At 52.2% G+C, this 14,971-nt stretch overlaps 1 protein-coding gene across 1 annotated transcript in view; it reads right to left on the bottom strand.

The window, feature by feature from the left end:
• Positions 1 to 254: 254 nt before the first annotated feature.
• EEPD1 (endonuclease/exonuclease/phosphatase family domain containing 1) overlaps positions 255 to 14,971 on the bottom strand; it is a 68,640-nt gene continuing 53,923 nt past the window's right edge. The window contains exons 3-7 of the mRNA XM_054177152.1: positions 8,958 to 9,068; positions 7,358 to 7,492; positions 5,638 to 5,770; positions 2,187 to 2,381; positions 255 to 683 (exon numbers count right to left, since the gene is read on the bottom strand). Of these exons, the coding sequence (XP_054033127.1) occupies positions 484 to 683; positions 2,187 to 2,381; positions 5,638 to 5,770; positions 7,358 to 7,492; positions 8,958 to 9,068 (774 nt within the window). The 3' untranslated portion in view covers positions 255 to 483. The remainder of the gene's footprint in view (positions 684 to 2,186; positions 2,382 to 5,637; positions 5,771 to 7,357; positions 7,493 to 8,957; positions 9,069 to 14,971) is intronic.

Raw genomic sequence — 14,971 nt, 5'->3', positions numbered from 1 at the left:
TCTCTTCTTCCCTGGAGTCCCAAGGAAGCAAAGAAAAACCACCATCACTTTCCCCTCACCCTGCCAGCACAGCCCTGCCCAGCTGCCTGTCAGCAAGGACCCCACGGAGTATTAAAAGTACACTTTATTTCCTGTACAGTTCTCAGCCAAATCTCCAGGTGGGGACATCTCCAGGTGGGGACATCTCCAGGTGGGGACATCTCCAGGTGGGGACATCTCCAGGACAGGAAGTCTCCAGGCATGGAAATCTCCAGGTGTCCTCAGAGCAAGCTGCAGCTTGCCGTGCTGCCCTGAGAGCCCTCACCAGTGTCCAGGAGGGGCACCAAGCCGCTGCCACCCAAACCAAGGGCTGATGCTCCCTAGGTGCAGGTAGGAGAGCGAGGAGGAGGGGGAGGGGAGCCAGTCCTGCTGTGCTGCTGATGCCTGTGTGGCAGAGGCTGCAGCTGCCCCCCGGGGAGCAGCAGGGGAGCTCTCCCCTGGGTGTCACCGCTCGTGCCTGGCGTGGCAGTCGCTGCGCTCCACCGTCAGCCCGTTCCCGTTCCGCGGCACCTCCTTCCTGCTCCACTCCTTCTCCAGGTAAAATTCAGCCAGCACAGGGCAGTGGTCTGAAGCCACCCCCCCCCAGGACCAGTTGTCAGGGATCCAGGGGTTCGTCAGGCCTTCTCTCACCACAGCCCAGTGGCCTGCATGGGAAAGAATCACCGAGAGAAGCAAGGTTAGCCCAAGCCTGGCCCCGGCTGCCCGCCCAGCCCAGGCTGTGTGCCAGGTTACCCCCAGCCCTGGAGGGGCTGAATAGAACCTAGCCCCTAGCTGCACAGAGAAACCTGACCCAGGAGGGTCCCCCTCCCAGGGGTCCATTCCACTCCCCCTTCCTGTCCAGCAGGCCTATTTAAGGGAAGCAGATGAATGCAGCAGCTCCTGAACTTAGGACAAGGGGCAATGGATGGAAACTCCAGCACAGGAGGTTCCACCTTAACAGCAGGAGGAACTTCTTCACTGTGAGGGTCACAGAGCCCTGCAGCAGGCTGCCCAGAGAGGTTGTGGAGTCTGCTTCTCTGGAGCCTTCCCAGCCCTGTCTGGATGTGTTCCTGTGTGCCCTGTGCTGGATTCTCTGCTCTGGCAGGGGGGTTGGACTGGAAGATCTCCAGAGGTCCCTTCCAACCCCTAACATCCTGAGTGAGAGCTGTGATTCCTGTGAGCCATTTTCTGTCCCTTCCTCTCGCTCCTGCTCCTTGCATACCTTTTTTCCTTACACCTTTGTAACTTCCCTTTTACTCAAATCACAGAATCACAGAACTGTCAGGGTTGGAAGGGACCTCAAGGATCAGCCAGTTCCAACCCCCCTGCCATGGCCAGGGACACCTCACACTACAGCAGCTTGCTCACAGCCACAGCCAGCCTGGCCTGTGTATTTTGTTAAACTTAACCTTTTTTGCTTCCAAATTGATTCCAGACTCTTTCTTTTGTGGTTTTTACCTCTCTTTTTCTCCTGCCTAATCTGCTTTTCCCCTCCTGGGAAGCAAGGGAGAGGGAAGGCAATCTACATCTGTTCCATTTGGGCTTTTCATACAATCAGACCCAATAAGGTGGGAACAGACCTCAGAGATCATCCAGTCCAACCTATCACCCAGCACCTCCTAATCAACTAAACCATGGCACCAAGTGCCACATTTAACCCTTTTAAGAGCACCTCCAGGGATGGTGACTCCACCACCTCCCTGGGCAGCACATCCCAATGGCCAATCTCTCTTGCTGGGAAGAACTTTCTCCTCACCCCCAGCCTAAACCTCCCTTGGCACAGCTTGAGACTGTGTCCTCTTGTTCTGGTGCTGGTTGCCTGAGAGAAGAGACCAACCCCCACCTGGATACAACCTCAGGGAGTTGTAGAGAGGAAGGAGGTCTCCCCTGAGCCTCCTCTTCTCCAGGCTAAGCAACCCCAGCTCCCTCAGCCTCTCCTCCCAGGGCTGTGCTCCAGACCCCTCCCCAGCTTTGTTGCCCTTCTCTGGACACCTTCCTGCATCTCAACATCCTTCCTAAACTGAGGGGCCCAGAACTGGACTCAGGACTCAAGGTGTGGCCTAACCAGTGCTGAGCACAGTGCAGAATGACCTCCCTGCTCCTCCTGACCACAGCAGGACTCCAGGAGAAGCTTAAACCACAACAGGGATTGACCACCTCAACCCTACCTGTGAAAACCTTCTTCAAGCTCCTGCTGATCCAGATGTTATCCAGGGATTTGGAGCCCTGGGGGTTCTTTGTGCTGATGTTGGTGAAGGTGCTGGAAGGCACCAGGTGATGGAACTTCTCCTTCTTCAGGATGTCATGGTCGCTGCTGTCTGGAGCCTGGTTAAAGTCTCCCAGGATGATCACATCTTTTTCTCCTAGCAAAGAGAAGTAGAAATAGAATCATTGACTCAATAAGGTTGGAAAAGACCTCAGAGATCATCCAGTCCAACCAATCACCCAACACCATCTAATCAACTCAACCATGTCTCCAAGTGCCACATCTAACCCTTTTAAGAACACCCCCAGTGATGGTGACTCTACCACCTCCCTGGGCAGCACATTCCAATGGCCAATCTCTCTTGCTGGGAAGAAGTTTCTCCTCACCTCCAGCCTAAACTTCCCCTGTTAGGAGGGGAGAGACTATTTGCAAAGGCCTGCAGGGATCGGAGGAGGTGAAATGGCTTCCAACTAGAGCAGAGCAGATTTAGATTGGATGTCAGGAACAAGTTCTGCACCATGAGGGTGATGGAACACTGGAACAGGTTGCCCCGGGAGCTGGTTGAGGTCCCATCCCTGGAGATATTCAAGGTGAGGCTCAACAGAGCTCTGGGCAGCCTGATCTAGAGGACAATGTCCCTGCTGACTGCAGGGGAGTTGGACTGGATGAGCCTTGGAGGTCCCTTCTGGCCCCGACCATTCTATGATTGATTCTATGACTGCTCTGCCATGGAGCTCATGGATAAAGCTCCAATTCATGCTGTTGCTGTAGGAGCAGCTAGCCAGGAGAGGGAGCAGAACAACGACAAAATCCATCCCACTGCTGCTTTGCAGGGCATGGAAGATGAATTGGGGAAGGGCAGGAGAGCAGCCAGATCGATAGGATGTGACTTACAAACCCTAACACTTCAAGACTTGCTGCCTGCTAAGGTGCAGAGAGGGCTGATGACAAGGCAGTGAAACTATTTGTGGTCCCTCTACCCTTGGCAAGTCACAAATCACCCTGGAAATGACAGGAGGTTTAAATATCATTCTATAAAGTGCTCATTACAGTGACCTTTAAAAGCAGCAACCCTCCCCAGACCTGAACCTGAGCTGGTTGCATCTGCATCAGAACCCAAAAAGCCAAACCAGCTCTTGTCAAGAGGGCTGACAGTGCCTGCTGGGAGGTGGTCAATCTGCACACAGCTTGTTTCAAAAGCCCAAGAGCTCTCACTTGGGCAGGAAGATGTTGAGATGCTGGAACATGTCCAGAGAAGGGCAGCAAAGCTGGGGAGGGGTCTGGAGCACAGCCCTGTGAGGAGAGGCTGAGGGAGCTGGGGTTGCTTAGCCTGGAGAAGAGGAGGCTCAGGGGAGACCTTCTTGCTCTCTGCAACTACCTGAAGGGAGGTTGTAGTCAGGAGGGGGTTGGTCTCTTCTCCCAGGCAAGCAGCACCAGAACAAGAGGACACAGTCTCAAGCTGTGCCAGGGGAAGTTTAGGCTGGATGTTAGGAAGAAGTTCTTCCCAGCAAGAGAGATTGGCCATTGGAATGTGCTGCCCAGGGAGGTGGTGGAGTCACCATCCCTGGAGGTGTTTAAAAAGAGCCTGGATGAGGCACTTGGTGCCATGCTCTGGTTGATTAGTTAGGGTTTGGTGATCAGTTGGACTTGATGAACTTGGAGGTCTCTTCCAACCTGGCTGATTGTGTGAGAGACTAAGCCAAGGCCAAGCAGGCTGTGGTGCTGTGCCTATGGTTTGCCAGCACAAACATGGCAGAGGAGCTGTGGTTAGGGAGCAAGACCTGCATCCCACGAGGATGGAGGAACCTGAACCTCCTCTGTTGTGGAAGACTGAGCCAAGACCAAGCAGGCTGTGGTGCTGTGCCTACCATTTGCCAGCACAAACATGAGAGGGGAGCCCCAGCACTGCCAAGCTAAATTTAGCTGTGGTGGGAATGCAGCTTTCAGCAGAGCTGCACATTGGTCTGTGCCTCACTTCAGCCTTGGGGGATTAAACCAACAATCCTTTTGTTGACTTTCACCCTTTCCAATTTCAAGGTACATGCACAAACACTTCCAGCAGTGGCACTTAAAAATAGCTCTGGCTGGCTTCTTGCAGCTCCAGAGGGAACAAAAAAAGCCCAGCAGAGGGTGCATAAAATACCTGCAAATCCCTCTGGTGGTCATGCTTCCATGTGACCAACCTGGCTAATCGGGGCCAAACTGCCAGCCACAGGACCGCAGGATTGTTTCTGTTGGAGAAGACCTCTGTTTTGATTTCACAGCATCCCAGCTCTCATTCCCCTGGTAAGCCCAGAGCTGAGCTGCAGGCAGTTCTGCCATCCATGGAACCATCTAGGCCTTGCTGCATGTGTTTTGGAGATGCCTTTCCCTTGTTCTCTTGAAGCTCACACCAGTGGCTGGCTGCTGGTGGAGTTCCCATCTGTGCTGCCCCATCTCTGGTGTGTGTCCATCCCACAGACCAAGGACTGGGTACCTGCAGCTGTTGTCTCTCTAGTTCCTGGCTCTCAGCTGCTCTCTCTCATGGGTTATATAGCCAGAGACTCATAGAATGCTTTGGGTTGGAAGGGATCCTTAAAGGTTCCTAGTCCAACACCCCTGCAGTGAGCAGGGACATCTTGAACCCCATCAGGATGCTCAGAGTCCTGTCCAACCTGACCTGGAATGTTTCTAGGAATGGGGCTTTTACCACCTCTCTGGGCAAGTGTACCACCAGGGGAGGTTCAGGATGGATACTAGGAAATATTTCTTCACTGGAAGGGTTCTCAGACACTGGAATGTTCTACCCAGGGCAGTGCTGGAGTCACCATCCCTGGGGGTGTTCCAGCAGCCTGTGGAGCTGGTGCTTAGGGACATGGGTTAGTGCTGACCCTGCAGTGCAGGGTCGAGGGTTGGACTGGCTGAGCTTGGAGGTCTGCTCCAACCAGATCCATTCTGTGACTAGGAGAGTCTAGAAGACAATGAGCAGAGGAGAAGCACATTTGCCAGGCTATGGATTGCTCAGACTCAGATAGCAGCAGTGACACATGAAGCTGAATGCAGAATACAGAATTCACCAGGTTGGAAAAGACCTTTGAGATCATCGAGTCCAACCTATCACCCAACACCATCTAATCAACTAAACCATGGCACCAAGTGCCTCAGCCAGGCTCTTCTTAAACACTTCCAGTGATGGTGACTCCACCACCTCCCTGGGCAGCACTTTTCCAATGGCCAATCTCTCTTGCTGGGAAGAACTTCTTCCTAACACCCAGCCTGAACCTCCCCTGGCAGAGCTTGAGACTGTGTCCTGGTGAAGGTATCTGTCAAACCTCCACTGAGGCAGATCTTTTGTTTCCAGTTCCTTTTGAGTGACCACATGCATGTGATAGGTGCCAGTTAAACCCCCCTCCCCCAAAGCCCCCAGCCTGTACCTTTGAGAGTCTCCTGCAAAGTCTGTGCAAAGGCTGCCAGCTTGTGGCTGTCGTGGCTCTTGCCGGCGCCGTCCCCCGCCGAGGGCGGCAGGGCCAAGTGCAGGTTCACCAGCGTCAGATCGTTCAAACCAACCTGGCAGAGGGAGGAGGAGAGATCAGTGCCACCCAGGCAGGGCAGGGCAGGGCACCAAGCAAAGCCATGTGCTTGTTCACAGCCCTTTCAGGAGCAAACCTGGGCGAGCGGGGGCTGGGGTGGCTCCCTGCGAGGTGTGCTTGGTTGGGGCTGGTTTTAGGGAGGGCAAAGGGCTTTTGGCAGCTCTGTGTGCAACCTCCTGACACCCTTGTCGGTTCTGGGGGAACTGGTTTGCACAAGCAAACAGCCTCTTTCCACCAGGGTTGCAGAAAGGAGCTGACTGCTTTTGAAAGCCAGTTGTTCATAAGCTGCAAATGACGTGGTGGTCATTACAAGGCTAATTAGGACTCCTGTGATTAGCCTGGGCTCGTCACAGACACAAACCAAGAAACTTAATGTACCTTGAAAGGAGCTCTTGGCTCCCTGCCATCTTCTGCTTACCTTCTGGGACTTACTTTGTCACCTGGCACGAGTAATAGAATCTCAGAATCATAGAATGGTCTGGGTTGGAAGGGACCTCCAAAGGTCATCCAGACCATCCCCCTTCAGTCAGCAGGGACATCCTCAGCTAGGAGCAGGTTGCCCAGAGCCCCATCAAGCACCACATTGATTAGCTGCAGGAGTAAGGCCTCAACTACCTCCCTGGGAAACTTGTGGCAGTGTTCCACCACCCTCGTGGTGCAGAACGTGCTCCTCATACCAACCTGGTTAGGTTATTATTTCATTAATCTTAATTATCAAGAGCTATTTATAGAATGCTGGACTGGTTTGGGTTGGAAGGGACAGGTTGTGTAATGACCACAGCATCATTTTTTGTTCCCTGCTGAGGAAGGGACTGATTGTCTCTACTCTGCTCTGCTGAGACCCCACCTGGAGCACTGTGTCCAGTTCTGGAGCCTCTGTTACAGGAAGGATCTGGAGGTGCTGGAAGGTGTCCAGAGAAGGGCCACGAGGATGAGCAGAGGGCTGGAGCTGCTCTGCTGTGAGGACAGACTGAGGGAGTTGGGGTTGTTCAGTCTGGAGAAGAGAAGGCTCTAAGGAGACCTGAGTGTGGCCTTCCAGGATCTGAAGGGGGCTACAAGAAAGCTGGGAAGGGACTTTTGAGGCTGTCAGGGAGTGATAGGACTGGGGGGAATGGAACAAAACTAGAAGTGGGTAGATTGAGATAGGAGGTTAGGAAGAAGTTGTTCCCCATGAGGGTGGTGAGAGACTGGCACAGGTTACCCAGGGAGGTGGTGGCAGCCTCATGCCTGAAGGTTTTTGCAGCCAGGCTGGCTGTGGCTGTGAGCAACCTGCTGTAGTGTGAGGTGTCCCTGGCCATGGCAGGGGGGCTGGAACTGGCTGATCCTGGAGGTCCCTTCCAAGCCTGACAATTCTGTGACTGTGGTGATCTGCCATGCATGGCAATGTCTCATGGGCTTGACCTCTAATCAAAGCATGAGACTGTGTTGAAGGGATGGGATGGGTTGAAACCTCGTGCAACCTTCTACCTGTTAGAGGACTCTGCATCTTTAAGGCAGCATCTTACCCCAGCATTTCTTAACACAAGCTCAGTTCTGCAAGGGTGGTGGGCACAGTGGCATTTACCTTGAAATGTGCCAGGTATGGGTGAGGGTATGAGTGCCTCCCGTTGCCATTGGTCTGGGCAGCCTCCTGAGATGAAGCATCTTTCAGTTCAATGCCAGCTGTGGTATCCCACAGGAAGCCAGAGTATTCAGCTCCCTGGAATTAGAAAAGGAAAAGGAAGATACTTGAGAAAAGCCAGTAGTAAGAAGGCTAAACCCAAACCATTCTGCCCAAGCCCAGCTTCTCAGGTGGAACTTTTGCCCCCTGTTGGGTGTACCCCTCCCCCCCCCCAAAGACATAGATGCAGTACAAGCTGAGCCACCTAGGCTTGGCTCCTGCTGAGAGCAGGAAGCTCAGCCTGCTGTGCACAAGTGTAAATGAGAAACAGAGGCCTAGGCTACCAGGAGGAGATAAAGAAACAAGCAGAAATGCTTCTTTATCTCATCCCAGATGCCTGAGGAGTGCTCCCTGGGCAGCCCCACACTGAGCTGAATCCCATCGCAGGCCATCGGGCACCCAAGGATCTCATCCTCTGGTTTATCTCTGTCCTGGTCTGAGCTAGAACAGAGCTAATTCTGTTCAGTGGTTTTACTTCTCAGCTCAGTCCCTTCTGACTGACAGCACCTTCTGAGCACTTTCACATAGTGTCTGCTTCTAGAACACTCCATGCTTGTAGCTGCTGCCAAGGACTGGGATGCAGAAAGGCTCTTGCTTGAACTTGCTCTGATGGACACCAAGGTCACTGCCACATCCTGTGTGCCATGCTGGGGGTGCAGTAAGAGGTAGCACTTGCAAGAAGGAGTGGACAGGACAGACTGACCCTAAACTGACCAGCAAGGGATTCCATTCCAATGGCATCCTGGCCTGCATCAGGAATAGTGTGGCCAGCAGGAGCAGGGAGGTCATTGTGCCCCTGTACTCTGCATTGGTTAGGCCACTCCTTGAGTCCTGTGTCCAGTTCTGGGCCCCTCAGTTTAAGAAGGACATTGAGACACTTGAACGTGTCCAGAGAAGGGCAACAAGGCTGGGGAGAGGCCTTGAGCACAGCCCTGTGAGGAGAGGCTGAGGGAGCTGGGGTTGTTTAGCCTGGAAAAGAGGAGGCTCAGGGGAGACCTCATTGCTCTCTACAACTACCTGAAAGGTGGCTGTAGCCAGGAAGGGGTTGGTCTTTTCTCTCAGGCAACCAGCACCAGAACAAGGGGACACAGTCTCAAGCTGTGCCAGGGGAAGTTTAGGCTGGAGGTGAGGAGAAAGTTCTTCACTGAGCGAGTCATTCGCCATTGGAATGTGCTGCCCAGGGGGGTGGTGGAGTCACCATCCCTGGAGGTGTTCAAGAGGGGATTGGACGTGGCACTTGGTGCCATGGTCTAGTCATGAGGTCTGTGGTGACAGGTTGGACTCAATGATCCTCGAGGTCTCTTCCAACCTTGGTGATACTGTGACACAATTCTCCTCCCAAAACCAACCGCAGAACTGAACTGAAAGCTACAGGAGCTAAGAAAAGCAAGAGCTGCCAAAGCAGGGTTGCAAAACGTTTCACTTTCAATGCTCAAAACGTGCTAGAGGGGTGGGGAAAAAAGGAAAAGCAAAAGCAAGAGCTCAGGCTCAGGGATGACTGTACCTTGTGGAGCTGGCCTGAGAGGTTCTCAGAGACAACACCCTTCCAGCATCCCCTCAAGCCCTTCCACCTGCGGATGTTCGGCAGCGTCGGCTGGTTCAGCTCCATACAAAACTGCAGAGAGAGGAAAGGGAAAGGACAAAACCAGCAATTAATATATATGTATATATGTATAAATCAGCTTTGTGTGATTCTTGCAAAAAATGCAAAGCAAAGCATGCAGCAAGGCACTGGTGAGAGGCACCTTGGAGCAGAGGCTGTGCTGCTGCTGCCCTCCCTCCCTGAAGGCTCGCCCGGGAGGTGGTCCGGGCAGCACCCCAGGCTGACTCAGCTCTGACTGGACACCACTGGGAGGTAAACACAAGTTGAAATAACTCAGTGCAAATGCTGGCAGTGGAATTGTGCCCCCTCAGACTCACTTTTCCCCCTCTACATCTACTTGTTTGACTCATGGTTTCTTCTCTGCTGCCTCCAGAGATGCTGGCTGCCTGTATTGCACCCACTGAGGGGCTTCACAAACACTTGCTGAGTATTCCCAGGCCCAGGATGTTTTTATTAGTCCATTTTGATTTCAGAGCATCCCAGCTCTCATTCCCCTGGTAAGCCCAGAGCTGAGCTGCAGGCAGTTCTGCCATCCATGGAACCATCTAGGCCTTGCTGCATGTGTTTTGGAGATGCCTTTCCCTTGTTCTCTTGAAGCTCACACCAGTGGCTGGCTGCTGGTGGAGTTCCCATCTGTGCTGCCCCATCTCTGGTGTGTGTCCATCCCACAGACCAAGGATTGGATACCTGCAGCTGTTGTCTCTCTAGTTCCTGGCTCTCAGCTGCTCTCTCTCATGGGTTATATAGCCACGGACTCAAGAGGGGACAGGCTCTGCTCAGTTGCACCCTGGGATAGGACCAGGGGCAATGGATAGGAACTCCAGCACAGGAAGTTCCACCTCAACATGAGGAGAAACTTCTTCACTGTGAGGGTCAGAGAGCCCTGCAGCAGGCTGCACAGAGAGGTTGTGGAGTCTCCTGCTCTGAAGCCTTTCCAGCCCCATCTGGATGTGTTCCTGTGGGACCTGTGCTGGATTCTCTGCTCCTGCTCTGGCAGAGGGGTTGGACTGGAAGATCTCCAGAGGTCCCTTCCAACCCCTAACATGCTGCAAGTCTGTGACAAGGAGGCATGCAGAGGGTTTTCATGCTCTCCTCTCAACTGATTGCCACCTTGACACACACAATAAATCACAGCTGCAACCATTATTCACTCCTGACGGCATTCTGATGACTGCAAGCAGCATCAATTTGGTGAGTGAGTTTCCTAACATCTGAATAACTTAAACTAGCAAAAAAAACCCCAAAGCACCCCCCCAACATTGTTGGAATTAGAAGTTGAACTGTGGCCCCAACAAAAGAGTTATCTGTGGGCTGCAGCTGCCTGGAGAGCGCAGCCAACCCAAAGTACACAACGGGGCTGAGTAAATCCAACAGAATCCATCTCTTTATTAGAAAGGCCATCTGCAGCTGACTAGTTTGAATCCATTCTTTCCTCCCTCCACATTGAAATGATTTTTAAGGCCTAGCCTTAACTTTGCTCAAACACAAAGATGACAAATAAGATTACATGGCTGGCTCAGAACAAAGCCAGCGGCCCCATCCCGGCCTCGGCTGCGGCAAGCGGGAACTTGGCTGCCAGCAGCTGACTTTAATCTGTGCCCATTTTGCAGGGCTTAGAGGCACAGAGATTTGGAAGCTGTGACAGCAGACTTGCTTAGGTCATGGGATTTGGGTTGGTGGTGGTTTTTTTGCTGAAGTGGGAAGGGCACTTCTCAAATCATGTTACTCTGCCCACAAACCCCACTGTCAAACAGCATTACGCTGCCCCTCGTGCAGTGAAAATAGGCAGGCAAGCTTGGGGATGAGGAAAAAAATGCCTTTCCTCCTTTGCAAAGTCCAGGCAGGGCTGTGCCTGTCCCCTTGGAGGAGCAGGTCTTCAAGTGGTTAAAACAAAAAAAAGCCATCAATTAAAATCTGAGTAAGCCTTTGCCCCCCCCCCCCCCCAAAATCCTGCTCAGGCAAAGAAACTTGGAGCTGTTTTTCTCTGTAGAGATTTTCCAGGCTGCAAGTTTCCTGACATTCATTCAACACAGTCAGAAATAATCCAAGGCCTCATGGGCACAGACAACACCTCCATGTGCCTCTGCATGCTATGGCTACAGAAAGCTCCTTTGTAGGGATAACATCCATGCATGTTGGGGGCCCCAGCTGAAGGCACCTATGGCTTCTCCACCAGCTCGAGCAGGCCTCCTTCTTTCCTGGGCAACTGCATCTTCTGCTTCTTGAAGAGCATCCCAGTCATTCAGACAGACACTTACATCAGCTCTCCAAGCCCCTTTGTGAGCCTGGCTGTGTTTGGAAGCAGCCCATAGCTGTGGATCCAGCTGGACACCAGCCTCTGTCCTGCTGCTGCATTACTCACCCATTGTACTCCATGGAAGTGCAGGAAATCATTCTGGTGGTTGGCTGAACCTTATCTCATGAACCAACAGTGTGGAATGATTTCTTTCCATACACAAAACCTGCTTGAATCAAGTCAGGCTTTAGTTGGAGATCAGTTGGAGAGTGCTAGCAGGGTGAGTTTGCACTCCCAAGTTATTTGCTTCCCTTTTCAAGTACTTCTCTTGGAAAAAATGAGCTGAGTTCCTATGCTGCCCTCCCAGGTGAATTGCAGCCTACCACAGGCATCCAACTGCTGCACTCCTTGGAACATCCAGAGGAAATGACTCTCTTTATCTTCAAATGTGTGAGTGAAAAACCAGACTGTAGCCTACAAAACCAGTCCTTTTGCTTGCCTCTGACCACAGTGTTCCCAGCACAACAATGCAGATCATTCCCTGGCATGTTCCCCAACCTTCATCCCAAACAACAAGTGGTTATTTATATCAACAATGTCTTTTTATAGACCTTCAAAAGAAGACAGGGAGACCTAATAACAACCTTCCAGTACCTGAAGGAGGCCTACAAGAAGGATGGAGAGAGACTGGTTACAAAAGGCCTGCAGGGATAGGATGAGAGGCAATGGCTACAAACTAGAGCAGAGCAGATTTAGATTGGATGTGAGGAACTAAATTCTTCCCCATGAGGGTGGTGGAACACTGGAGCAGGTTGCCCAGAGCTCTGTTGAGCCTCACCTTGAATATCTCCAGGGATGGGGCCTCAATCACCTCCCTGATCTAGCTGAGGATGTCCCTGCTGACTGCAAGGAGGGGTTGGACTGGGAGACCTTTGGAGGTCCCTTCCAACCCAGACCATTCTATGATACCTTTACTGCAGACCAACAGAACAACATCAACAACTGGAAGACACAATGCAGTAACTCTTCTAACACATTTTAAGTGTTAGAAGACATCCCCATTGATGGATTATGGGATGCTCAGCTACCTGCTGTCCAAATGGGATACTAACTTCTGGTGAGCCTCTGGAACAGGCTGCCCTGGGAGGTTGTGGCTGCCTCCTCCCTGGGGTGTTGAAGGCTAGGCTGGATGAGTTCTTGAGCAGCCAAGTCCAGCTGAGAGGTGTCCCTCCCATGGTGGGGAGGTTGGAGCAGATGATCTCTGAGGTCCTTTCCAACCTGAGCTTTCAGGCAGTCTGCCATTTCCTCTGAAGGAGCTGCCTTCAGAGGTGTGTGGTAGGGATCAACTCTGTCCTTTCCCTAGCAAATGCCAACACTGCCCAACATCCATGCAGGACAAGTTTTGTAGGTTCTTAATTCCTCATGTTTCCATTCACAAGCTGAGCTTTTCCCTTGCACTTCTGAAGGGAGGTTGTAGCCAGGTGGGGGTTGGTCTCTCCTCCCAGGTAACCAGCACCAGAATAAGAGGACACAGTCTTAAGCTGTGCCAGGGGAGGTTTAGGCTGGATGTTAGGAAGAGGTTCTTCATAGAAAGAGGGATTTGCCATTGGAATGTGCTGCCCAGGGAGGTGGTGGAGTCCCCATCACTGGAGGTGTTTAGGAAGAGACTGGATGGGGTGCTTGGTGCCATGGTTGAGTTGATCAGATGGTGTTGGGTGATAGGTTGGACGTGACGATCTCAAAGCTCTTTTCCAACCTGGCTAATTCTGTTCTATTCTATTCATGGGACAGACTCATTTCATAAACAACATTTCCTGACTGCTACTTTTTGTCCACTTAGGGATTCTTTTTTCTTTTGTTTTTAGACACAGTGCAGGAGTTAAGGCTCAAGAGGTTGTCAAGGACGGTCACGAATCTTCACCATCTATTCTTCAAGCCTTTCCAAGGGAGTGTTTTATCCTGCACAAGCAGGCAGGATAAGCACTGCCAGGAATAAGGACATGCTAAAGGAACTGATGTGACCTAAAAGAATAAAAGGAAGACCTCATGACTATGAGGCTGCCTTCCTCACCCAGCTGCTTCTGTGAAAGATGAGTGGTTGAGTTCAAACATTTGCCCTGCAGTGGCACCAAACAGGGCTGCTCAACAGCGCAGCTGTGCTGAAACTGCAGGCACACTGTGCAGCCATGATGGGCTTCATAAGATGGAAACACTCAAGTGAGAGTGATGCTGCTGGCCTGGGCTATACCTGTAGCCAGCTCAGCTGCCCTGCCTGACTCCAAACTGCTAACAGCCTGCAGACCACAGCTGACCTAAGATTCCGTCCCAGCAAAACAAGGTCATGCAGCTACTGCTGCAAGCAGTGACTGGCACAACCCAAATCCAGCTCATGCACAAAGTGAGCTGTTGCACAGCTAGCCAGAGGAGACTTCTTTATCAGCAGTGTGCCCAGGTGGCCAAGAAGGCCAATGGCAGCCTGGCCTGCATCTGGAATAGTGTGGCCAACAGGAGCAGGGAGGTCATTCTGCCCTGTGCTCAGCACTGGTCAGGCCACACCTTGAGTCCTGTGTCCAGTTCTAGGCTCCTCAGTTTAGGAAAGATGTTGAGATGCTGGAAGGTGTCCAGAGAAGGGCAACAAAGCTGGGGAGGGGTCTGGAGCACAGCCCTGGGAGGAGAGGCTGAGGGAGCTGGGGTTGCTTAGCCTGCAGAAGAGGAAGCTCAGGGCAGACCTTCTTGCTCTTTACAACTACCTGAAGGGAGGTTGTAGCCAGGTGGGGTTGGTCTCTTCTCCCAAGCAACCAGCACCAGAAGAAGAGGACACAGTCTCAAGCTGTGCCAGGGGAGGTTCAGGCTGAATGTTAGGAAGAAATTCTTCCCAGGAAGAGATTGGCCGTAGGGATGTGCTGCCCAGGGAGGTGGTATCACAGTATCTAAGGTTGGAAGAGACCCCAAGGATCATCAAGTCCAACCTGGTGGAGTCACCATCACTGGAGGTGTTTAGGAGGAGCCTGGATAAGGCAGCTGGTGCCATGACTGAGTTGATGAGATGGTGTTGGGTGATAGGTTGGACTTGCTGATCTCAAAGGTCTTTTCCAACCTGGTTAATCCTGTATTGTGCTTTAACCCCTTACATCCACTGCTCCCCACAGCCATGCAGTGTGCAGCAGATGCTGGGAGACCTAAGCTCCGTGCTCCTGTGGACTAGCTAGAAGGCAATGTGCAAGCAGGAGCCAAGGGCTTCCTGGGAGCTCCTCTTATTTATTTTTCTCTTTAATCTCTGGGCCAATCTTTTCCTCATAAAACCTGAGAGTCAGGAGTCCGTCCCCGCAGCGGTGCGGCGTAAAACCACGCACAGCTTTACTCACCCAGCAACCACTGGGACTGCACAAGGTGCAAATCAGTTTATCAGATCCTAGCCCTGAGGAGGAAAGCAAACAGAAAAATCACCCTATGAGTCATGAGACCCAAAAGTGATAAGAAAGAGTGTTCTGTTCACCAACTGAACTAGCCACCACCAAACAAAGCGGTCACTGAGCTGTGTCCATGTGCCATGAACCTCCCTGCCCGCACTCTGCCTGCAGCCAGAGGGAAAGAGGAGGTGGGGGGAGAAAAATACAATACAAAAGAAGAACAAAGGGAACAGAGCAATCACCTTTTGAATGTTATTAATCAAGGAAAG

Source organism: Dryobates pubescens, chromosome 38 (assembly GCF_014839835.1).
Source record: "Dryobates pubescens isolate bDryPub1 chromosome 38, bDryPub1.pri, whole genome shotgun sequence".
Lineage (NCBI taxonomy): Eukaryota > Metazoa > Chordata > Aves > Piciformes > Picidae > Dryobates > Dryobates pubescens.
The sequence above is the reverse complement of the archived record's forward strand: the minus strand, read 5'-3'. Positions and strand labels throughout refer to the sequence as shown.